This window comes from Calidris pugnax, unplaced genomic scaffold (genome assembly GCF_001431845.1).
Source record: "Calidris pugnax isolate Ruff unplaced genomic scaffold, ASM143184v1 scaffold24, whole genome shotgun sequence".
Taxonomy (NCBI): domain Eukaryota; kingdom Metazoa; phylum Chordata; class Aves; order Charadriiformes; family Scolopacidae; genus Calidris; species Calidris pugnax.
In genome coordinates, this window is record NW_015090922.1 from 37172622 (window position 1) to 37198666 (window position 26045).

Here is a 26045-nt window from a genome sequence, read left to right on the forward strand (position 1 = left end):
CAATTACCTTCATTGTTGTGTCAATTAAATAAATCAGTGAAGACCAATGCTGACCAGTGCCTTCTTGTAATTCAATGCTTTCAGAATTTAAAACCAGTATATGCATTCAAATCAAGATATATCTACTATTTCAAAAGAGTCCATAATAAAAAACCTGCTTTATCCAGAAGTGATAATACAGAGATAACGTATTAAAATATTATGACATGCTGAAAGAAGCTAATACTTTAGCAGAATGTATTTATGAAGTGGAATTCTTTTCAGAGAACAAGAATAATATAAAATTAAGCATACAAACATTCATTTTATATTCCTTGCTTATATCTGTGTAAAGTAGATGAAGATTTATATTACTTTCTTTGTCAATTGATTGCTTCAAAGTTTCTTAGATTTTTCTGATTGTTCTAGGTGTTATTCAATGGCAAATGAGATAGCACTTCTATTCTAAAAAAAAACCCCAAACCAAAACCAAACCCCAAAGCCGGATTTGAAAACAGCAGATGGAGAAATAGGCTCATCAACCCTCAAGAAATTCAGTAAAGACAAATGTAAAGTCCTGAACCTCAGACAAAATAACTTCATGCAACAATACAGGCTAGCAGCAGGCTGGAGAGAAGAAAGGATCTAGGGGGCCATGGTGGTCAATAAGTTGGACACAATGAATGGACAGTGTGCGTTTATGCTGATGAAGACCAACTGCACACTGGGTTAGATTACTGAGAGCGTGCCCAGCACGTCAAGGGAAGTGGTTCTTTCCTTTTCCTTAACGCTTGTGACCCATTTTCGCCCTCCAGTGCAAGGGAGAGATTGACAAACTGGTGAATGGTCACTAAGGTCATTAGGGGTTTGGACCACATGACATACAAGGAGAGGCTGGCTTCATTCAAACTGGGGAAGGGGCAAGGGAAGCATCTCATTGATCTGTCCACTCGCGATGGGGGGTTATGGAGAAGATGGAGGCACACTATTCTTGGAGACGTGCGGGAAGAGGAGGAGAGATAACAGCCACAAGTTGCAACATGGGAAATCCTGACTGGGAGCAAGGCAAAAACAGGGCTGGTTAATCACAGGAACGGACTGCCCAAGGAGGGTGTGGAATTTGTGCCTGGAGATTTTCAAAACTCAGCTAAGCAAGTCCCCATCAAATCTGTTCTAAATGTAAAGTTAGCTCTGAGCAGGAGGTAGGACTAGATGACCTGCAGAGGCTTCCAACCCTTATTACCCTATAGTTTATGTATTTTGAAAGTTCACAACAGAGCACCTAGCATTTTTTCATTACCTTTTCCGTTATCAGGCCTTGCAGGATTTGCCAACGTCTGTTCATTGCTCCAAGCTGTTCTGCAAAATCAGTTTTGTCGCTACGTTTACTTTCAACATCCTGGCTGCTAATTTGCAGCACTGACTGGTTCACAAAGTCTACCGTCAACTGTTTGCAACTTAAATCTATCTTGAAACCCTAGTAGAAAAGAAGGGAATAAAAACCCCAAAACATAAGTACAATAATTTCTTACCTTCCTGCAAAACAGACGAAAATGTTCACAAATTACAGCTTTACCACAATTAAGCTAAAAGTTTTTTTAGCAATTGAACAGCAATTAAAAACACTGATACTTTTTCCTAAATATTAAGAAACAAACTGGTGATACACTGCCTTTTGAATAAAGGACCTGCCTTTCCCCCTACCTGTTAACACCCACCCCCCCCCCCCAAAAAAAAAAAAATCAGCAAAATTATTGATATAGGGCTCAAGGATTAGATCTAAGAAAAAACCCGTAAATATTCTTTTTTTTCATGTAGTCTCAAAATTTTTAATACAAAAACAGATAAGATGGAAAATATTCTTACATACAAAGAAGAATAATAGCCAAGAAATGATTTTTCAGGAGACTAGTGAAACAAACATGCCATTGAGAATAAAGTCACTGTATGCACATCTATTACTAGAGTGCTACTGATCTAGTTAAAGAAGTGAAATTCTGCTATATCTATACTCCTCAACAGTTATCTCAAGATATAGTATCTCTCATTTTTGCCTCAGATACTGATGAAAATTATCTTGACCTGTAAATCACTGGCCACCTTCCATTCAAGAACAGGCTACACTTTGAGGAGAAGGTGATGTTATGCAGAGAATTCATAAAAAAGCATATGTAATTTGCAAAGTGCTTTGTGGTTTTGGGTGCAAGGCAGATCTAATGAGGTTTAATCATGTGCATATTGCTTTGGATTTACCTGGAAGTTAAAGTAAGCATATTAAAAATTATATTCCTGCCATAACTAAACAGCAGAGAAAAAATAATTTTGGCTTCTTTTACACTGTATCAAATATTACCAAATTGTAACTTGTGTACAATTCTAACCACTCCACAATGTAAGTTTTGGGCTTATTTTTTTTCCTTAAATCACTGATACTTTACATATGTATACATATTTAATAGTGATAATTCAAAAGGGAAATCAGTAACATTTCCACTTAGTACCTTGTACTTCTTGACATAATCTTGAATGGCTTTCTGTCCTACTACATTTTTTATATTCTCTTCATCCTCCTGAATGACATTTTCCATCAGGGAAATCCAGCTCATAACTTCAGTGATAGCATGACGAGAAGGAATTTTGTCCATCTGGAGCTGCAGAGATAACCAGACTTAAAATGCATGTTGTGAAGAAAATGGATAAGAATTCCTTGCTTTGCCTTGCCACAGAGCATTTCCTTTTCCTGCTCTTATTATCATGTTATTCTATATCCCTAACATATCCCTGAAGTTTATTTAAAAAAAAAAAAAAAATTAATAAAGGGAAGAGGTTTTAATAGATCTATTGTATAACTGCAAGCATCTTAAAAAGAAAATATTATATTAAAGGCTTCTTATTTCCATTCTTCGTTATACAAAGAAACTGAATAAACTTAAAGATTCCATTTCTGCCTTCCAAATGGTTCTGCATTCTCATTCCATAATTCAGTCTTGGGCTTATGTAAAAGATCAACTTTAAACTACAGTTTTCCTGTCCTTGAAAATGGCTAATGAATCGACCCATGGAAAATAATTATATACAACTCTTCTTGTGGTGATGATTTCTAAATAGGCTCATTTTGAATAGTACCCATTGCTTTCTTAAGAGACTCATGTTCAACATATGATACAGTGGTGTTTGCTTACATTTAGTTACTCAGAAACTTATTCTATGACATTTTTAGGTACATATATAGTTACAAGACAGTTCAGAGAAATACTGAATGACATTATTTTGTTACAGACTTTTTTTGTTAGACTCAGGTAATATTTGTTACCCTTCCTTTCTTACCCTAAAATCATGATGATATTACTATCTCTGAAAGCATTCCAAATTATGAACTGAAGAAACCACTTATAGTGATAACCTCCTAGCAACTAAATACTAACCCAGCTTTTAGACCAGTATAATTCTTTAACTTTAGTATTATAGCATCAAAAAACCAAAACTACACAACCAAAACTCTCCTGCTTCTACATACAGTAGCAGGAGCCTTGCACAGTGTTTTTATATTTATTTTGTCCTTCATAGACTTGAACCCAGTCTGTTCAATCTGAACAAAACCACTATCAGAATCGGACAGGACACAGGGATGTGAACTACCTTTTTTCAAAAAAGCATATCAACATGTTGAAAAAACCCTCATCTGTTCTTTGGTTAAAATTTAACAGACGTAACTGAAAGTTTGACATTAACATCAATTGGTGTTAGACAGAATGGGTAGACAAGATTTGGACATGAGTGTAAGTGGTGTCACATTAAAATAGCAGTAACGCTGTTTGTATCTTATCTCACATGGGTAAATTGAGGAAGGGAGCAACTATCTCTCAAAGGCAGTGCCAAATGTATGGTCTGAATTTTCTGGAATATCAAAGGCCACGACTGGCTTTCCTTACCTGGTGTAATTTCTCTTGTACTGCTGGGATTTGTGTGAGCAGCTCTGTCCACTGGCTGTCAATGTGGGACAATCCCGCACGCAGTGCTGCTGTATCCACCTTCTTCAGCCTGAGGAGCTGATTCCCAGTACTCAGGACAGACGATTTCTGTGATGATTTAGCATCCACCTCTTTTGAAAACTCCTGTAAGCAGAATAATTTTTGTGGAAATAATCAGCTGCTTGTTTACTGTACTTAAAGCTTTACCTCAGAAAGCTAAGAATATCATCCCTTCCTCTTAAAAATATGTAATTTCTATTAGTGTTTACCAGCTATACTTCAGACCAAGTGAGAACAGAAGTTGTTTTCAGTCTAAGACCATTTTCTGTTTTCAGAATCATCAGGCTTTACAATCACTGCATAGAGCAAAGGAGTGCTGAATGTGCAAACACACCAGTTCTTTGAAGGACAGCTCACCTACAGAAGCAGATTTTTTTTTTTTTTTTTTTTTTTTTATATTCCTCTTTCCCATTTTGAGAAAAAAAAAAAAAAAAAAAAAAAAAAAGTTCTAGGAAAAATATTAAACCCTGCATAGAGCAAAGGAGTGCTGAATGTGCAAACACACCAGTTCTTTGAAGGACAGCTCACCTACAGAAGCAGATTTTTTTTTTTTTTTTTTTTTTTGCATAGTCACTACTTCCATGATGAGAAGAAGTTTATAACCATATGACTGCTCATCTGTTTATTTGTAATTGGAGAGAAAAAGTTGTCTAAGGTCCATGAATGACTTACCAAAAAGGAGTTCAGGTGGTCTCGGACTGTTTCCAGTTCCTGAGGAACTGTCAAAGACTGCTGGCTCCAAAACTCAAGTCGCTCCTTTGCAGATTGTAACCAATGTGTCAGTTCACTTGATTCACTCTGATATCTGTAAAGGTATGTATAAATACCTTTATACATACAATCCCTTTATGTATCTCGCTTGAAAGGCTAGTAAGCCAACAAGCCAGTGGTATTATGAATAACAGACAAAGCTTGTATATCACATAGGGAACTGATTTCAAAAGTAGCATATGAACATTACTAAAGGCAGCTAAAAGCTCCCTTTCACATATGTGATGACACAAACTCACAGGAACCCAGCAGTGACAATGCCCTTACTTACCAGAACACGCTGAGGCTACTCATGCTACCTAGCAAAGCACACACCTTTTCTTATCAACCCGTATGGATATGGGGCTTCTGACACTCATCTGAATAAAGCACCTTCTGACTTCCTCCCACCAGCTGTTACGTGTTTTATTGCAAATGTGAGAGTATGATAGCACTTGTATGGAACAGAAGTAGGATATTGTAGAGTAGTCAAACATACATCTCAAAGTACTTTCTTTTAAATGTCAAATCTAATAGTTCTGGGTTAAGAATGACTTTGACCTGAAGTTTATATTGTCCAGTACATCAGCATTACCTTGTCCAGTGCTTCAGTATTGTCTCCAATCTATGAAGCTCCTTAGTAACCTTGCTGGAGTTACTTAACCAGCGTTCTCCTAGTTGGTTCAGTTGACTTTCGAGATCTGAGCAGCTAACAGAAAAAAGGAGCCTTTTCCCATCATCTAGCACTTGGTATAATTTAGGTTGGTGTTCAGTCAGGTTAGATCTCAGATGCTGTAATGACAGAGGAGACGGTTAGATAGCTCTGCAGGTCTCTGGTACCACGCTCTCTCAACATTTAGTTTTCTTTTATTGCATTTTGTAGCACATCAAATGTCACCACAGCACATCACATTTTTTCCCTCTGCACCAGCTCTAGAGCTCCCTGAGAACCATCATGCAGGTAGCCTGCTCAAAATCTGAACACGCTGTCACAAAAACACTCACTTTAGTATGTTTATGGACACTTCCTTATGATTAACTCCTCCTTGGTATAGATATTTCACACTTGAAAAGAACAATTTCAAAAGAACCTTGGTGGGGTAGCAACATTACCGAGAGAAATTGATTAAAATGTCAGAACTTAATCTACCATCTGCTGAAAACTCTACTGCAACAAAAGTTAAAGGTGTCCAATACCAAGCCATTAAAGGTGGCCACACCAGCCCTTTCAATGCCTATCTTCAGCTCTCTGGTCATCTAACTCTTCTTTTACTGATCTACATTCCTGCTACCCATGGTTACGAAAGAGGAGATCACCCTCAACCTACCCAAATCCCTGAACAGAGAAGCTGATTGTTAGGGCAAAAGAAAGCAAAAAAGGCACTGAAAAAGTAACGGTACTGAAAAAAGAAAGGGTGCTAATATTCTTAGCCTGAATCCAACTGGGAGCAGAGACAGATTTCATTTAAATAGTGACTTGTGGATGGGTAAAGAATTTGGATATGTGGGCAAATATACCTGCCAAATTCTGTTATCATTACACAGATAGTACAGATTTTTAAAACGTCTATATATTTGACTAAATTTCAGTGCAAAATGTACATGCATTCCCATTTTTCAGTTATGCTGAAACTAATCTGAAGATAAAGTGTACAAAACTACCAATCCCATGGTGTGTACATGAACTTTCTACCACTCTTATTTTCTTTCACCTAGAGTTCTAATAACTTATCAGATTTTTTATATCTATATATGAGTGTCTGTGTGTGTACTTATATATATCTTATATACACAAATAAATGTATAACTCCTAGAGAGTAGCATACAAATTCCAAGATAGCCATAAATTAATTATGATGGATTTTTAAACTAAACATAGTCACAGGGAGAGAAAAAAAAAACGTATTAAAAATTATGCCATAGCAGAGTCCGAGAATCTGGATTTGAATAACCTAATACAGGTAACTGGCATAAGAAACAAAATAGAAAAACTAATTTAGGGTCAGAACCAACACAAACAATGCCTAGAATTAAGCAAAACCAAAATAAAACCCATGCTCAATAGATTGCTTAAGTTCTCATCATACCATTGCAAAAGCAGAAAGCTGTCTAGTAAAACACAATATACATAATAAATTCAGAGCAGACAAGAAGTCAATTTGCAAGAAAAATTTGGCAGACATTTTTCTGTAAATCAAAAAAAGAAAACAAAAAAGAACTCAACCAAAGTGTCTGGTGTATACTGAGACAAAGACAAAACACTAAACCAGAATTCTCATTTTGAGAACAGACTGAAAAAACAGGATGTGGTAGAAAACTATATTTAAACCACTAGTTCCTGTCGCATTTGAGAAGGAGGAAGACAACCTGGGGACCTGCAGGTTGTTCAACCTCACCTTAGTCTCTGGAAAGATCATGAAGGACATCCTCTTGGAATTCATTTTCAAGGACAAAAAGAACCAAAAGGTAATCAGGAATATTTAGCTTGGATTCATTAACTTGACAGCCTTTTAGGATGAAACTACTTTCTCTGTGGATGAGACTGACTTCGATATGGCCTTTGACACTGTCTCCCCCAGGACCCTCTTCTGGAAGTGGAGAGAATGGAGGCTGGATAAATGTACTATTACATGGATTGAAAACTGGTGGCATTACCAGTCTCAAACACTAGTGAACAAAAGCTCAACGTCTGGATGACAGAGTGTAATGGGCAGAGTACTCTAGGGATTGTTCATATTTGAGCCCAAAGATCTTCATCATCTTAATTAATGGCATGAATGATGATAGTGCTCCCTCAGTAAATCTGTGGATGACACTAACATAGGGAGAGTGGTTGACAGAAAAAAAGGCAGACTTAGACCAGAGACACTTTGATAAACTTGAAGTTGGAGGCAGCAGAAACCTTAGGATGCTCAACAAGAAGTGCAAATTCTGTGCCATGGGCAGAATAGCCCTGTTTCTCAGTACAGGCTGGGAAATGGGAACGGCTGGTGTATTTAACCTGGCATCTTCCATAACCAAGACATCGTGAATAAGGCAGACCTCAGCACTGGCCTACGTTAGGACTGTGAAAAACTGATGAGCTATTGCATTATCTACATGGTGCTGACAAGGCCACATCTACTGCACCTTATTCTGCCTTGCCACCACCTCGCAATGAGTTCAAGAAGAAGAAAGTCAGGGTCTGGTGCCAAACTATTAAGATGTTGAGGGACTTAGACTACATGTCCTTTAAAAAGAGGCTGAGGGAGATGTGCTTCTTTAGATTTGCAAACAGGAGGCTAAGGGACAGTCTAACAAAGGCCTAAAACTATTCTGAGTAGAAATGAAAAGATTATAGAGGTAAATGCTCCTCAGTAGTGCCACAAAATAAAAAAAGAACAATGGTGACCAGCTGGAAGTTGAAGGTTTAGATTGGCCTTTTCAGAAGGAGGTGATGCGGCACTGCATTTGGTCCCCAGTTTTGCTGCACGATCTCAATGTTTTGAGGTTTCCAACACTGTGGCTGATTCAGCCTGTGGCACTTGTCCTGCTTCAAGTGGGAGGCTGGACTAGATGACCTTCAGAGGTCCCTTTCATCCAACTTTTCCATAAAGAATGTCTAAAAAGCACCAACCTGAAAAAGTGTAATCCGGTCTGTAAGCCTGTCCTCTGTCTCTTCCACCAAACCAACTATGGGGATGCTGCCTTCAACAGATTCCAGCTGTCTGGTAAGTTCCTGGTAATCTTCATCCAGACGCATCCAGGTCTGCAAGCACAAATTATCCATGTATATGGTGAATATTTATCTGGGTATCTAGAAGATTTATTACTCGCTTTCTCAGTCTGAAATCCTATAGGTGCAAGGTTGTGAATGTACAGAAATAACAGTACAGATGTCTAGTGAACCTATAATTAGACACCATCTCTGTGTCAGGCTCAGCTTTTATTTAGAACACATGGATAAAGCTGTCATGTTCTCCTTGTCAGCTGTAGCTAAGCAGCTTTTTTAAATTTAGAGGAAAACGTAGTCTATCAGTGCTTTGTGTGTATGATAAAAGGGACTGATGTCCACCAATTCTGCCCAAGCATAGGAAACCAACATTACAGAATATCCTGGCAGTACAGAAAAGACCACAGAGATTCTCACCTCTAGAATGTATTCCAGCTCCACACCTCGTTTATGAGCCAGCTTTAATACAGCAGAAGCTTGTGTCATTAGGTCTGAATGTGACCGAGTTTCCTTCAAGAGGGCAAAGCTACTCATTTTTCTAAAGAGTGTTTCCGTCAGGATCATGTGAGACTCCAACCCCTGAAAATATTCCTGAGAAATTTGGGTGTGAGGGAGAGAGTAAAGAGAGAATAGAAAAGAGAAAGTGCAATTGTTACTCAATTCATTACCACTAAAACAAAATTTTCAGACAATAGCAGTACAATCAAGTAGTTGTAGACATACAATTAAGTAAACTTTTCATTCCACCACCATTTCACAAAATCCAACAAAAAAAAAAATATCTTTCTTTTGAAGAAATAATTCATCTTTTCCATGCAAACACTATCCCACTCTCATTCCATAAACAAAAATAGCTTAAATCAGATATACGCCACCAAAACATTCTCCATAATAAAAAAAAGTGGGATAGTCTTCTTATATTTTGTGGGCGCTATTAGCAAACATAATTTTCCGTTGGTAAAAAATGGAGTGGTGGATGAAGTTGCTATGTGGCATGACAGGACAAGAAGAAGAACTTTTTATTAGAATGAGGAAGAACATTTATCTACTTGGGTTGACTTTCAACAGAACATTTTGAAGTAATTCAGTCAGAACAGCTCATTGATTCCAATTTAAAATACAGTATGTTTTAATATAACTCAATTTAATACTGGCTCACCATTCTGAAAAGCTCCTGAACCCTTAGGATTAGCAATTTTCTGTGTGCAAGCTTACAGCTATGATTAGTCCTGAAATATGTCACAGTTTCTTACCTTATGCTTGTCAAGTAGTGATTGAACCTCTTCCTTAGAAGCAACAATCATTTTCTGGTCACCAGCCATCTTTTCTTGGCCTGTTTCTAACAGGTCAGCCAGGTCCTGTAAAGCCCGTTCATACTGCCTCTTAAGAGCCAGATTCTGATTCAGGTCATTCCGTCTGGATCCAATGATCATCATCAGCTCATCATACATATCCTTGGGGGCAAAAAGTAGCAACGGTGAGTCTTATTTTACACTTTACACGTCTGCCTACAAGCAACCTTTCTGTCTCTGTATTCCTCTGTGAATACTAGCAGAATAATATCTATTTCCAGCTCAAAAAGACTGTGCAGATATACTGACTTAATTGATAAATTAACAAGTCACCATTTAAAGAGAGAAAAAGTAAGCATGACTTGCAACTCTTTCGAGTGCATGCATTTGGGAACAAAGTTAGCAGAATCCCAAAGGCTTGCTTTAAGTAGCAAAGGATTGTGATTGGGCTTAAGTCATCAAAAATCAGATTACTGTGTGGCTACTGTACACTGGAGAGGCTATTTATATTTTGTTTCTTGTAATGCAGTGGGTTAGATGGGCTCTATCATGGCTACAGACTATTGGTATCTATCTCAAATCCAGATTTGTCTCCCCCTCCTGCCCCAGCAGCTTACTGATAGCAATCAAGATGCAGACAACCTGTAGTAAAAAACAAACCAGCCTCAAAAGAGCTATACACTCCGTATAGAACAGCAAAGTGTAGAAAAAGTGTGTCCATATTGCCAAAAATGAGCCAAAAGGCAGAATTTAATGAGTTCCTGTGTGTTTTTCCTCATCTTGTATACCTCAGCCATAAAAGTGAGAACAACCTACAGACGCTTTCCTTCACCTGAACAGGATTACTTTCTTGATTTTGTTTTCAGAATTGTATTCTCAGAACATGTGTCTGACTGTGAGGGCAAGCCCATATTTTTTGATCAAGACAAGACATCCAGAAACTAATAAACCAAAATATCTCTATGACCATCCAGTGCTACAGCAAACTACACCTCCCCCCCCAAGACTGAAGCTCTCCTAGATTTAAAGAGACAATTTTGAGAAGCACAACTGTCAAAAAAGGGAAGGCTTTTTCAAAAACTGAAATAAATGAGAGGAAGATATCTACATATAGTCTGACAGAACAAACAAACAAACAAACAAACAAAAAGCAGGAGGCTCTATGACTAAAAATTAGAAAGCAGAATTAAAAGCAGAACATTTCCAGTTTCAGGTCACATTATCTATCTATGCTGCCTCATTCCCCTCTTTTTTTTTTTTCTTTTTTTTTTATTTTAATGATGGATGTGACAGAGAACTAAACCCCAGATCATGAGACATTGGTGAGAACAGGGCTCAACCTTCAGCAGATGTTTATGATTTCATCTTAACTTTATCTATTTGAAAAGGGGCTCAACAAGAGCTGAAAGAAAACATTGTTTTGTGTGCTTTTATGGTTAATACTACTAAAAGTAGAGATGTTAGAAAATCTGAAAATGCAAAAGTAGAAAAACTAAGTGAATCAGGGAGAAAATAATCTTTTATACACATTAAAATGCTGTTGATCATGCTTTTTTAAACTGCCTTATAAACAATAGAAAGGAGCATAGTAGTATCTTTGATATCACCAGACAGGTCTAAAATGGAATTTATGAACCATACCTGGATCTTAGACAGCTCTTGCATGGAAGGTTGGTCAATTTGTAGCTTGTCTACATGCTTCTTTAATTCATTGATTCCAGTATCTAGTTCCTTCAAACCTTCTTCTGCCTGCAGTATGACCTGTATTTGAAAATTACATCATTTAGTTTGAAGGTTTAATAACCATAATGTTCTTTTTTGTTTCCTGCCTGAAGAATTAATCAGTCCTTCAGTCTGCTGAAATTTTAAAGGATATTATAAACAAAAAATCATAATCCAAAGTTGGAAGAGCCCAGCTTGTTTCTTGAAGTTAAATATAATATGGCATTATTACTTTTTTATAACAAACTGGCTTAGTATCATACATGAATTTATACAAAACCTTGCTGTGAAGTTCCACACTTTTAACTATTTGGTACAGGCACAAAAGGACTTTCAGTTGTTCTAATACCTTCTTTTAAAATGTTTTTTTATTATTAAGACATTTCTGTCATATCTGAGAACCAAGCAAACAACCATCACAGCAGAAGACATGCATGATAGCAAAGACCCGTGCAGAGTTCCTTTACAGGACTAGGATAGGGCCAAAATTACTGTCAAGGAAAATGACTTCTACATCCCCTTTTGTACTTGGACATTTTGGTAGTTGCAACTGTATGCAGATGATAATTTTACATTTTCAATGGAAGTTGCAAGAAACAAGGTCTTTCAACCTAAGAATCTGTTGAATTAATGCATGCAAGCTATAACAAAGTTAAAAGAACAAGGTTAGACTCCTATAGTTGAAGTTCTTTGTTAAGGCCTCTTCTCAGAAACTGTATATCCAAATACTGGAACTATACATGTGAGTATATCCTGAGTCCTAGTAATAGAGTCACTAAACTTACACTGCAGCTAAGGTACTTGGCTGATTGAGGGTCTTACTTCTGCTTTCCCAATCTTGTGTTGAACAAACAGCAATGCTTTTGAATTTGAATGTTTTATCAGCTAAGGTGGATGTTCAGAAAAAAAAAAAAATAATCAGTTTTCTTTTATTACCATGTTGTTTTCCTATTTGATAGTTAAATTAACCATATAGAAACTAAATTTTTACCAATATTTCATATCATGGAAGACAGAAAAGAGAGACAGACTTCCATCTCTCTTACTCATACATGAATTAAAATTCCTTCAAAATTTGATTATCAGATATATAAAGGACAGTAGTTTTGTGTAGCTGAAGGATAAGTCTCTTCCTCTCAGTCACCTGCTGGAGCCAGACAAGAGTAGCTCTTGGGTGACAACAAACATCTACAGAAAGTAACCCCAAACACACTCTGTTAGGTTTTTTTTTTAATTTATAAATGTGTAGTGCACTCTCGGAAGTGTACTACACACTTATTTTCACATATTTTATGTGAACATGTAAATTCTCCCATAAAAAGGAACTATTGTCTAGAATCCAGTCATACCTTGAATAGAAATTCTATCTCTCCCCTCCCTCCTGCTCAAGTAATAGACATTTGGTAATACCTGCATTTGTTCTGTTTCTGGTCTCTCAGCTGCCTCTGCTAGTTTCTGTACAACTAAATATTTGTTTTCAGCCACCGATGTAAACAGAAGCTTCAGGTCATTCTACAGGAGACAACAATAACATATTAAGGCAAATCACAGCATAAGTCAACTGAAAAATATTTTATGATCCAAAAAGTTTAAAGTGTTACAATGTTACAATGTCAGCACTAAGGCACACAAACTATTCAACCTACTTAGCCAATACAAAACATGCAACATTGTTGAAAATCAATAACGATATGTATGAGCAAAAAGCTAAACCAACTTCTATTGAAACACATCCTAGGAAATCACTTCTGCTTTTGCCTTCCAATTAGATGATTATTTAACAAGGTTCAATTACCTTGATTTAACAAAAATACATTATTCTCGTAGAGTTTGTTCAATCACATATGCTCATAAACAAGCTACATTTTACTTTTTAAAACAAGCTGTTTTCATTACAAACTTAAGCAAATATAACAAGGCGTCAACACATTACAGGGCTAAGTACACATTACAACTATTAGAGTACTTTATTAGACTAGACACATACATATCACTTGACAATTTTTGCCAAACCACAATCTTTTTTTTTAATGCATTCAGCCCCCAAAACCTCCTAATATTGGTGAAATAGAAAATAAACAGCACACTTCTCTAAGACTTTTAGCATTCTTTAGGAGTGTGTTTCTAATTTTTATTTTTGGCATAAATTCTTTTAAATATTAAATACTGCTGATATAAAATAAGGCACATCAGCTTCTTTCTTTAACAAAGAAAGGCCTTTTATTGAAAATTGTTGGAATTATATTTTTTCCTATCTGCTGCAGAAGAAAGGTTATGGTGTTTGGAAATAAATCCTACAGTACAACCTATGAAATGGTGATCCTATATCTGAAGACACCAGCATACTATTTTCCCATTTTTTGCTGGAATTTATGTGGTTTATTTCATTAAAACTAAACCATACTGGAGGCTTTATATGATAAGAATAGGAGAGAAAAGATTGAAAAGATTTCTAAAAGCAAGCATTTCTCCTCTTCGTTATTTTCTGCTTTGGTCAATATAGACAGCTTGAGATGCAAGCTCTTATAGAATAACAGTATGGGTAAAAGGTGATCAGAAAGCCGGGAATCAGTATTATGTTTTCTATTTTATCATAGCTAATAAAAACAGTGTACTCTGTCATTTATGAAATTATAAAATGAGTAAAGTGGAACTCTCAAGTTGCTTTTTCTTCTTTGGGAACAGTAGTCAACAAATTCTATTATTATAATGCCAGCAGGGTGAGAAAATGCAGGATGAACGATACTTTCTACAATAATTCCATGAGTTGTAGAAGGCTTCTAGCAGAAATTATAAATTTTGGATCATGATTTGGGTGCCAAGTTTTGCTTAGTCTAAGAAGTTTGATTTTCAGTAAAAAACTATGTTCTCTTGATTTAGTACCAAAAATTCTTATTACTTTGAGAATCAAATCCTTTACATCCCAATTTGACATGTACTCCTGTTAATACCTTCAGATGATCATCATACCTTGAAAGTCGCTATTTGCTGGAGCCTTCCTTTCATCTGATGGCATCTCTGGTTTACCACTGACTCCAGCAAGGTCAGTCTTCTCAGGAGGCAATCCAAAGTGTCTTCCATAATACCCCTATTATCACCATTCTCAGGAAATATCTGAGCAAATAAATTCTTGTTCTTATTCATTTCTTCTGTTATCTCTTTGATTTCTTTGGCAAGAGACTGATTTTGTAGAAAACAAAACAAAGCAACAATTAGACATTCTAGAAAGCAGGCAAACATACTGCCACCATCATTGCCAATTTTGCAGTGATGCAGTGACTTTTTTTACATTGTTAATAAACACACACTAGACAAAGTTATGCAGCCACAGTATTTCTGATAATAAAAAAACCCCAGACTTCTCTGAGGAAAATAAATGCTGAAACAATATGAACCTGCCCAAATCAGGGCTTTGTGAAGCAGAAATCCATGTTGCTGCTGAAAAAGTCTGTTTTTCTTCCCTCTCCCCTCCTTCCCTCTCCTTCTCATGCTGATGAATTTGTACTGGTTCCATATCCCAGACCATTCCTCCTTCTTTTTCACCTAATTTCAGTTTCAACACTGTGGGATTTGATAACACTTAGCAAAAAAGTTAAACAGAAGAAAGATTCTATGTTTATTTCTCTTCTGATGAGACAAAATTCAGGTCAGGTGCTGCTTTCTGCAACATTCTTGGCCTGGGTTTGCATGGCAAGGTTTTGGTAGTGGGCAGCGGTGGGTACAAGGGTACAAGGCCCACAGAGAGCGAAGCCCATGCTGGAGCAGCTTTTCTGGCAGGACTTGCGGCCCCACAGGGGACCCACACAGGAGCAGTCTGTTCCTGAAGCACTGCATCCCATGGAAGGGACCTACTCTGGAGCAGTGAAGAACTGTCTCCCGTGGGAAGGACTCACATTGGAGAAGTTCGTGGAAGACTGTCTTCCATGGGAGGGATCCCTATGCTGGAGCAGGGGAAGAATATGAGGAGTCCTCCCCCTGAGGAGGAAGGAGTGGCAGAGACAACATATGATGATCTGATCACAAGCCCATTTCCCTGTCCTACTCCACCACTGACGAGGGAGGAACTAGAGAAATCGGGAGTGAAGTTCAGCCTGGGAAGATGGGAGGTGTGGGGTGAAGGAGTTTTAAGATATGGTTTTTAATTTTTTTTTATCCTATTCTGATTTTGATTGGTAATAAACTAATTTCTCCCAAGACAAATCTGTTTTGCCCATGACGATAGTTGGTGAGTGATCTCTCCCTGTCCTTATCTTGACCCATGAGCCTTTTGTTATATTTTCTCTCTGCTGTCCAGCTTGGAAGGGGAATGATAGAGTGGCTTTGGTGGGCACCTGGCATCCAGCCAGGGTCAACCCACTACAGTTATCTACACAGTGAATAAAGTTACTTCTAAACACTAGCAGAATACTGCAACTACCTATATATTATGACATGCCACTTATCTAGGATCCTAATATTTTCTTTCTAAGCACTACATAAAATGCACTCTTATTGTCAATTTAAAGAAACTCCTATTCATGGATTCCTTACCTCTTGCTTGCAGAGATATGTTTCTGTTTCTTCCTCTGGCAACAGAGCTGTGTCAACAAAGACCTGCTCTTCCACACCATCCAGCCACAGGGAGGTGGCTGCGACACCATCATACAGCTTCTGTTCAAGTTGCAGGCTCTCCTCCACCCGTCCAGCCTGAGCAAAAGGAATCAGAGAAGTCTAGAGCAGAAGTACAACCTACTCTTTCCAACACCTAATATTTGTGAAAGGGCTGGATTTCTAGATGAGAGCTAGAGGAGTTTTCATTGTAAATGCAGTTTTGCTGGAAGATAGTCATAAAGACAATTGAAATGTTACCTCAGATGACACATCTTCAAAGGCCTGATTCAATTCAACCAATACTGGCGACACTGAGGATTTATCCTCATCCTGTCCTTCCTCCTTATACAAAGGCATTCCAGATAGCAGTCTGTTTGGTCTGCTATACAGCTGCTGAGAGAGAAGTACTAATTAGAAGTGCTTCTACCACACATATAGGGCACAAAATTCAGCTATACAGATTCTACTGCTGACTGAGGATATCACCAAATAACAGTCAGGGCCCTCCTGTGACTGTTCTGTCACGAATATCTTGGATAAAAGATTCCTCAACAGGACGTTCACCAGAAGTGCAGAATAAATACTTGTGGCCAGAATTAACAATTACTTGTCTTTACCAAAAAATAATAATTAATTACTGTGAAATGAATACAAGATATTCAGATCTTTGGAAGCTGATTTTAATGTAGTATTATATAAAGAATAGTGGACCTGGGTCTATTAAAAATAAAATAGAGGATGTACATTAATATAGATCTTGGACTGTTCCCAATTTATGTGACTAAGCCCTGCTTCTTTGAGTAAAAATTCTGTGGCGGAAATCACTTGCTGCTTTTTCACATACTTGATAAGACCGTGAATTGAATGTAACAAATACATTCAAACTGAAAATACCAGTCTTTCACAGAATCAGAGATTCTGTTTCTCCTCTAAGTTGTCATTACTGGTCAATTTCAGAGGGATGATACATCACAGAATTATCTTTGGTTAGAGAAATAGATCAAAATTGTGTTCCTTTTTACCTTCCTGAATGGTAGTGCAATTCAAACCACTGAACAAGAGCAGTGTTATTGCCAATATTTAAAGATTTTAAAGGTGCCACAAAAATAAATTATTCCATATTCTTTGCATTAACTACATCACCTTAGTGCATCTGCTATGAACATACTGTACCTTATGTTGTGACAAGTGCTTTCATAGAGAAAACGCAAAGAGAAATTAAAAATAGCTACCAGCTGTTCTTGTTCCAAAGCTTTCTGGAGCAGTCTCTGCTTGGTATTGAATTCCTGGTTCAGACTTTCCCATTTCATCTTCATCTGTTCTTCAGATGATGGCTTCTCACCTTCCAAGCTTAATTCCTCTGAGAGCGTATCGGGCTTCTCACTGAATGGCAAGATGCACAAAGGTTAACAAATGCAAAAGTTGTAACACTTAAGGTGTTTATTTCCTCTTTCAATTTGAAAATTCTATGCTTAAATTGCTACTTTTAAAAGATTTTACTCTGCTTGTTTTTTCAGATAGCAAGACAAAGGTTGGTTTGTAATTGCAAGAAGTTCTTTACTGATGAGATACTTTCTAAGACACCGTTTAGACTTGCAAGTACCCTTACTAAGTAAGAACTCCCCAAACAGACCAAATATGTACTACACCAAAATGTAACCTTTAAACAAGCTTTTCTTCAAAGCATTAAATAAAAAAAGAGTATTTTCTTTGACCCTTTACTCACCTCCCCTCTCAAAATGCCGGACATAACCCTGATATTTAAATGCAGGACAAGCACATGGGTTTAGCTTTGGTAAACAGTGAATGAAGTTCACCATTTCCTGTTTGATTTTTTTGTTTCTATAGCGTAACATGTTGCGATAGTAGGAAGCCTCAAAAAGAAGAGAAGATCTTTCTGGCATTATAACAAAAAACCCACATTGAATTGAAAGAAATGCTGAGGAAAAGAACTTACTGAGTACAGCTTACATTCCCTATGCACAAGTCTTGGTTCTGGCCTCATGAACCACCTTCATGTTCTTGTCACTGCCATGCTGGAGGAGCCACAAAGGTGCTCATGACTACTGAGATACATCAACACAGTATTTTAACCAAAGGACTGGTTGCTTCTTGATCCTCAAGCTGGTAATGTTCGCCCTGGTTTCCTCTGCCCAAGACCTAGCCCTTCCTGCTCCCTCATGTTCTGTGTTGGCAGCAGGCAGTTATTTTCTTCTGCCTTTGCTAGGTCAGAAGTCTCTCCCAGCCAGAGCCAGTGCTTTTATAGACATCTACTTCCCCCAAATGGGCAAATGTACAAGAAAATATAGACTGTAGATGAAATTAAAAATGTAAAAGGCTTCAAAAGGAAAAATATTCACTAACTGCAGGAAAAATAAAATTAGGCAATGGGTATTTCATCTGGTAAGTTCTGGTTACAATGACAGACTACAAAGTTTTAGAGATCAGCTATGATTCACGCACCAATGCTGGACCATCCACTGCTTGTCTAATGAATCCTACTAGTTTGTAATTTTAGTGTGATGCTTGATAATACGAATAAAAAGAATTTTTAAGTGCTAAAATTAGCACAGAACAGTTTGTGTAACTATATTATCATACTCCTGAATTTTAAACCAGGACTCCAGTATCGTAGGTGCTGTATAAAAATGATTTTCAAAAATCAGTGGATTACATGCAGAAGAGGGATGTAAACATAAGGATGAAAAAGCACAGGGTCACAGAAACTTGCTTTGCAGAAGAACACATGAAAGCACACCTTAGGCCTACGCCTTCTGGAGCACCGTGCTGTGTTAGGATTTCTTCTCCAAGGGATGCTACTGACCGAAGCAGTTTCTTCTGCTCTTCTAGTTCTTGTTCCAGCTCCTAGCGTAGCAAGTTACAAAAACCAAAACAAACCTCAAACAGATTGCTTTTGCCTTGGAAGGATATGTCTACATTGCATAACTGTCATGCAAAGATAGCTAAGCTATTTCTGACCCAGCTTGCTTGAGCGCCAAAAGCAGTGCAAAATCTCCACCCAGGGACACAGAAATATTTAGTACATAAGCCGGATCTTTGAACTAATTGACTCATGAAATGCAGCTTCTGGAACCCAAGCTAGTAAGGATGTCTGTATATCATCCATCACCCATAGACAGGTATATCACATCTATGATCATGCCACACAATATACCTTGTAATGTGTGTATCTTTGCTTGTATAAAGACAATGTTGATAACTATTTTGACCAAATACCATCATCTCTTTACAGTAACATTAAGGGTTGATTCAATTTAATTTTCCTCATGGAAAATGGAAGTATAGAGTGATTAAGCGAGTTGACTGTGGTCACACAGGAAGTCTAGTCTGCCTGTCTGTTACAGATACAAAATAGTGAGCTCAGATACATGATTACATGAGCTCTGAGTAAGAAACAGTGTAAAAATGAAGATGTCAGTGGAAATATTTACAGAATGGCTCAGATACAGTGTTAAGCACAATCTAAACATGGGAGTAAAAGACATGCAAAACACCAACTTTCTGTTGCTGCAGGGTGCTCTGCTGCTGCTGTGAGCGAGTGGTTCTTGCTTGCACCAGCCATTCTTGGACACTGGGGCTTTGTGAGGAAACAAAGTCCAGATCACTCTCCTCCTTTTCTTGCAATGATCCCTGCTTTAAGAGAAAGAAAGAAAGATTTTACAAACTCTCATATTGCTAGACAGCTGGCAGATCCAGCTCGTCAACTCCAAACCACAAGTAGTGCCACCTTCCACTTCTCAAGCTGCTGGCTCACATGTATTCTGAAGTGAGCAATGATTTTAGATTTCTGACTTGTGCTGGTCATTGGTTACTTGCAAGAAAGCATCCATAAAAATGTAAAAATAAACATGCACCACTGCACTTAGCAGAATGAGACATTAGAGATCATAGACCATGGACTGATGTGTTTCTGAAGATTATTCTGCTTTGAAAAACAGCACTAGTCTGTGATGGAGGGTGCAGCTCTAACTGGCAATGCAAGGTATCAATGGATTGTTCCTGCCAGGTTTTTAGTATAATTAAGGTCAATTTTTTTGTCTAACTAAAAATGAGAGAATGCTAGTTGTCATTCTGGAAAAGCTTTATAAGTAGATAACTCTACTCATGGTTGGCAGAAACACAATCAGTTAACAGCAGATTATATGATAATGAACAGCAAAGACAGTAAGAGAGACCAAACCACAGAATATTATAATAGAACAGCAAAAGCAATAGTCCCTTCACTTCATATTTCTATCTGTATGATTTTCCAACATGAGTTGGAAACAGGCATTCTATGCAAGCAAAGTAAAAAATAGCAAATGCCTTAATAGTTCCCCAAACTGCTTTATCAACTTATTGACTTCTGAAATCCATGTTGGCTGTAAATTTAAATTATTTTAACAGCCTACATATTCAAATGCAGGGATTTCAACACAGCAGGCCTAATGTTAAAGACAGAGATGTTGTAGGTCTGGCTACTTAGACCTACACAACTCTCTGGATTTATTTAATGTTACTTGCATGCACACAATGACTGTAGAGTTTGCACTTTCTTTTTCTTAAGCTTCAAGAGCTAAAGAGCTAATGGGGCTTAAAGCCTCTCCCATTTTGTTTATATACCTCATTTTTGTAGGATTCGCATTTTCCCCATGATTCAGCACTTATTCTAAATAGAGTAAGCGCATCAAATGCTTCAGACTTTACAGCAGGCTCTACAAAATAAAAACACATTCCACCTTCCAGAGAGCCTTTGTCTCAAATCAGGCAAGGACCAGCAGGGCCGAAGGTGGCTGAGGAAGCCTCTCTTGCCTTGCCTGGTGCTTCTTGTACTTAAAACTGGGACAGACCTCTTCCACCAGTGTCCCTGGCATCGGGCACTGAAATGGGAGAGTTTTGCTAAATAGCAGAAGTTAGGCATAAGGTTTCAGTTTTGGGGGATGATGAGCATACTGGAGTTGAAAGGATGGACCAGTGTTCAAGGATATAAACTGTCACAGGAGCAAAACAAGCAAGCAGGTATCTGGAGCTGGAGAGAACCATTAGCCCTTGCTCTATGAAAGAGCTTTGTTTCGCTAAGGATTCAGTTTGGAGGTAAACTGTGATAGTTTGTAGGAACTAGTTCCTAGAAAAGCTGACATGGTTGTTGTGTGAAAAATGTCATTTATAGGACATCAGACTAGGCAAATAAAATATTATGTGAGGGATACAGAGAGTCTAGAATTTTATTTTTTTTAATTAAAAATGAGAAAAAAAGACAATATCTCTATACATTATATTTAAAAATTCTGCTTCATTTTATATGCTCTATAATAGCTGTTCAACTTGTAAATTCCTGTAGAGAATAGTATCTAGTTCATTGTGTTTGGGCAGGCTGATTTCAGTTAGATTTTGTCTCTCCCTCTCTGAGAAGAAGGTTGAGAAGCTACAATTTTGGACTTATACTAAGACAAATAAATACTAGTCTTACAGTTCCCACAACAGCAGAGTATAAAAGGGGCTGTGGCATTTCTGGATGCAAATGCAATATTGTGCACACTTTTTAGATCAAAATTATTTGTGAACCAGATTTCATAATTCTCAAATCATGGAATATGTTTGAAAAACACACTTGCATTTCCATTTGAATTCTGACTGAAGGAATTGTATTACATTTCCTTTAAGTATCCAGCTTGAATGCTGTCATTCATGGGGACTATCCAGTCCAGCACAGAAATAACTGGAAAATCCCTGAAGAGAATGGTGATAAAATTAATCTCTCAAAGGAGTTTAGAATTACACAAACTTATATCAGGCATATTTTTCTTGTGAAACCCAAGTCATTCCTCCCATACATACACTTTGCAACAAATATTTAGTTTTTTTTTTAAACTGCAGAATCCATTCTGCTGCTTTGTATTATAAGGACTCTATTTATTTTTATTGCTCCTATGTTACATAATTTAGTAGGTAACAGTAAACAGTAATAAGGCAACATTTTGTATATCTTTCAAAGTGCACGAAAAATGCTGCATTTGGAATCAATGTAGTCTGGAACTTTCCTAATCCAGCATGTTTCTGATGAGTTTCATTGCTTCATTTTATGAATAAAAGAGTTAGTCTCCAAATCACATTTTCCATATCATCACTGACATTAATTAATTAAATTTAGAAGGAAAACTGAAACTGTTGCAAGGAAATTGCAGAATCTCATGCTGGCTCCTATGAAGTGTTGTGTCACAGGAATAAGAGATATGCTGAAATACTGCTTTAAGGAAAATATAGCTCAGTTTTACGGTGCTCTTGGTCTTGCATTGCAATTTGGGAGGATCCTTCCTTTTCTGAAGGCAGGCTGGTCTGTATATACCTCTGGGCAATTACAGGGTTGTCAGCACATCTAGAGATGTGCGTAAGTCTGAGTTTCTTACATGCACAAGCAACGGGGCTATCAGTATGTAATGTTTCTTAGGGTTAAAAACAGTAGAAGGCAGAGTTAGTGCATTTTTGGGCACCTGATGAGACTCAGTTCAAAAGAAATACTTTATGCCTCATTATTTGGAAAAAGATATTACAGAATTTCTCATTTGAAAAAAATTGCTCAATGAAAATCTGACTATATCGTACTGCCTATGCCTATTTTCTTCCACAATGCATAAGGGCTAATTTTTTTTGGACTACAATTTTTAAAGAAACTTAAGTCTTGCATGCACGTAGCATCTTAAATTATTCATATTCTACATCTGGAGATTATTTTGTCATTATTTTCAATAATAGAAAAGCATCCAAAAATCTGTTTATAAAGTCTATTTAAACTAAATCACGCTATTGCATTTTAAAATGGAGCACATTTTAAAATGCAGAATACGTATTTGAAAATGAAGCAATAAAGCCTGTAATGCCTTTTCACTTCACAAGTGATACATCAGGATATAGTATTATATGCCTACAGGTTGTTGATAACGCTTTTCATTTGCCTAATCATGAGGTTTAATACACAAGAAAAACATTAAATTGACTTCATTTTAAAGGGAATAGAAATGAATACCTGGGGGTTTTCCTTCTTTTCTTTTTTCCTTTTTTCTTTTTTTGTATTTGTTTGTTGGGGTTTTTTGGGGAAGCTATGTTAAGTTTTATAGTTATCCAGTTGCCTTGGACTAAAAATAGTTCTTAGCAGGTCAAGTGACTTTTCAAGCCAACCTCTCAGTAGACTTTAATCTGCATTACAAGCTAGAAATCTTTGAAGCTTATCATGTTTAATTTGCACAGCAAAGCCCAGAAAAGAAGTAAAAGAAAAGGTGGGGGAAGGAGTCACAAAATGGCAAGCAAATTCAAAACCAGTCAGTCACATTACATGGCTGGGTTTCTTGTATGTATTTGGTTCTCCACATTCTAGTTTAACCTAAAGAATGATCAAAAACAACTGTTAAATAAAATTAACCAGTGGCAATAAGTAGACCAATGCTGCTAGGAACAGAATCCTAGGACAAGACAGGTTAGATGTTTATCTGTTTATATAATATTTTGTTTGGTGTAACGATTCCACTAAGTATTAGCTATATTTAAAAATATTTCTTTATCTTTATGTTACCTGTTCATTGTGTTTTGCACACAGCATGGAGAGAAGCATTTATTTAGGGTTATTCTTTTTTGAGGGGGAGGGAGCCTGCCCCAGAGCATGTGCAATCTACAGTGACTGGGAACAAGAATAGAGTTCATCCAGACCAAGCTAATGATCTATTTACTTTATTACTGTCTTTTCAGTGAAGACGTTAGGATAGTTTCACCATGAAATGGTGCTGTTAACTTGCTCTTTTCAGTGAAGACAGGTTAGGAGAGTTTCACCATGAAATGGTGCTGTTAACTTGAAAATTATAAGCTAAAGCTTGCTAGGCAGTTCTTCATTTTGGAGTGTAATTCCATTTACTAACTACAGATGAACAGATCAAACTAAATCAGTAAAATATTTTTACTCCTTTCCCCAGTTGCATATAACTCCTGTGAAATCCCCCAACCTTCTGCCCACTGTGAAGCTGGGTGGAAAGAGCCACTTACCCGAATGTTGATCTGTTTGTCGTGGAGCACTCTCTGCAGCTCCAGAAGGCTGCCCTTCAGCGTCCTGAGCTTCACAGCCAGCTGCTCTGCCTCGTCCTTGGTGTGAGCCTTCCCTTCCATAAGCAAGTTCTCGTTGTGCACAGATAACTCTGACAGGGCTACCACCTTCTGCTCTATTTCAACCAGCATGTTCTGCAGCAGCAAAAACAAAGAACCGAATTCATACATTTTCCAGCATCCGTCACGCTTTGGGCAAGACGACCTGTGGCCAACCTCACCCGTCACCAAGCTAAGGGCAAGCCAGTTGGTCATTGCTTTGCCTTCCAGTCCCTTTTAGAGTCCTTAGGAATATGCTTGCAAATATTTGCATTTGCCATTTCTGTTTGCAACCTTTTCCAAAACAGGAAATTAAAAAGTTGTTTGAAAAAAAAAAGGATTTGTTGTAGAGAAGACGCTCTTTATTTAGACACTGAAGGTAAGGGTGGCTAAGATGCTAGACTGACATCCATAATGACAAGAAACAGAGCACGCAGCTAGAGTTACTTCTTTCATGTACATTGAGTGAAATGCTTCCTACCTCCTCCTATGTGTTGCTCTGGCTGGGTTGATAAGCTGCTCTTCTCGCTATTTGCTCTTTCTGATTGGTGCATGATGGACTTAGGGATTTCTGTATAATCCTCTTAAGACAGAATTAAAGTGACAAATCTCTGGCATGTTTATTCTCAAAAGCTACTTCCCTGACATTCCATTAACCATTCACGTATTACAGACATGGCGCATATTTTGATCTTCCAAACTCAAAGCTCATACAATTATTGCTCAAAAATCCAGCCTGACATCAAATGTTTTTGTTTCCATTGCAACTGTCAAGCATAAAGTTACAAGTATTGCTCCCAAAAGAATGTGTGCAGGGTAAGATGGACAGAGCCTTTAGAAAGTGGAAAAAAAAATAAAGGACTTTTATATAAAATAAACTGTATTAAGATTTTAAGAACCAGCAAAAGAACAGCTTTTCAACAGTTAAATGCTCTTTTTAGTGGTGAGATTCCTACAGATTATATTAAAAAAAAATAAAAAGTACTCCTCTGTTTAAGTTCACACGGTTTATCTATATACAACAAACAGCTCCCAAGGACAGGTGATGAAAGAACACTTGCGACTGAGAAGACTGAATATTCCAATAATGGAGCAGCATCAGTGGAAATTTAACTAGATTTCTAATACATTGTATTTATATGAAACTTAACTCCCATTTATCCTAAAATAGTTGAGATCCTCATTCTTTAATATGAAAAGGGATCTGTCTCTTGTCTATCTTGTAATTTTAATTATAATGATCATAGGTTTCTAAACTCTCCACTCTATAAGTGGAAAAATCCCACTGATTTGAGAACCTGGACGTTATGACTGATCCAAGTCTTGTTAATAAAAGCACTGATTTGAGAACCTGGATATTATGACTGATCCAAGTCTTGTTAATAAAAGTTATACACAATTAATCCTATTGCAGAAAAATGTTTCTCCTCAGTTGTTCTTCAGCTGGAAAAGTACACTGCAGGTGTTTTCATACCTATCAAGTGAGCTGTTCAACAACTCTAGCTTGAGTGTAGCAAAAACAGCAAGTGAAGCAAATACAAGGCCTTTAAAGTAAAACAAAATGCCCTCTGAAAGTTGCAGAGCTTCAAATGCTTTTGCAGTCAGGGTATCTTGTTTTCCACCTGCTATGTTTACATGAGCTTCCCAAAGCACTGTTTGCAATCTTAAACAAGAAATGAAGAACAGACTATATTTTATTTCACATATCCTTGATGAAGCTAACTGACCATATGTGATAATTCAAGGCGCTCAGAAACGTCTTCCCTACTAATATGCTGGTTCATCCCACTCAATAATGGTCTTAACATTAACGCTCCATATTTGCCTCTTCATTCAGATAAA

At 37.3% G+C, this 26045-nt stretch overlaps 1 protein-coding gene across 1 annotated transcript in view; it reads right to left on the bottom strand.

The window, feature by feature from the left end:
- SYNE1 (spectrin repeat containing, nuclear envelope 1) overlaps positions 1 to 26045 on the bottom strand; it is a 315179-nt gene that overhangs the window by 71179 nt on the left and 217955 nt on the right. The window contains exons 96-112 of the mRNA XM_014950654.1: positions 24108 to 24299; positions 19596 to 19727; positions 18835 to 18941; positions 17309 to 17459; positions 16335 to 16469; positions 16017 to 16172; positions 14457 to 14666; positions 12897 to 12998; positions 11406 to 11525; positions 9726 to 9926; positions 8890 to 9063; positions 8377 to 8508; positions 5356 to 5552; positions 4683 to 4815; positions 3912 to 4094; positions 2481 to 2630; positions 1280 to 1456 (exon numbers count right to left, since the gene is read on the bottom strand). Coding sequence (XP_014806140.1) covers positions 1280 to 1456; positions 2481 to 2630; positions 3912 to 4094; positions 4683 to 4815; positions 5356 to 5552; positions 8377 to 8508; positions 8890 to 9063; positions 9726 to 9926; positions 11406 to 11525; positions 12897 to 12998; positions 14457 to 14666; positions 16017 to 16172; positions 16335 to 16469; positions 17309 to 17459; positions 18835 to 18941; positions 19596 to 19727; positions 24108 to 24299 — 2652 coding nt within the window. The remainder of the gene's footprint in view (positions 1 to 1279; positions 1457 to 2480; positions 2631 to 3911; positions 4095 to 4682; positions 4816 to 5355; positions 5553 to 8376; positions 8509 to 8889; positions 9064 to 9725; positions 9927 to 11405; positions 11526 to 12896; positions 12999 to 14456; positions 14667 to 16016; positions 16173 to 16334; positions 16470 to 17308; positions 17460 to 18834; positions 18942 to 19595; positions 19728 to 24107; positions 24300 to 26045) is intronic.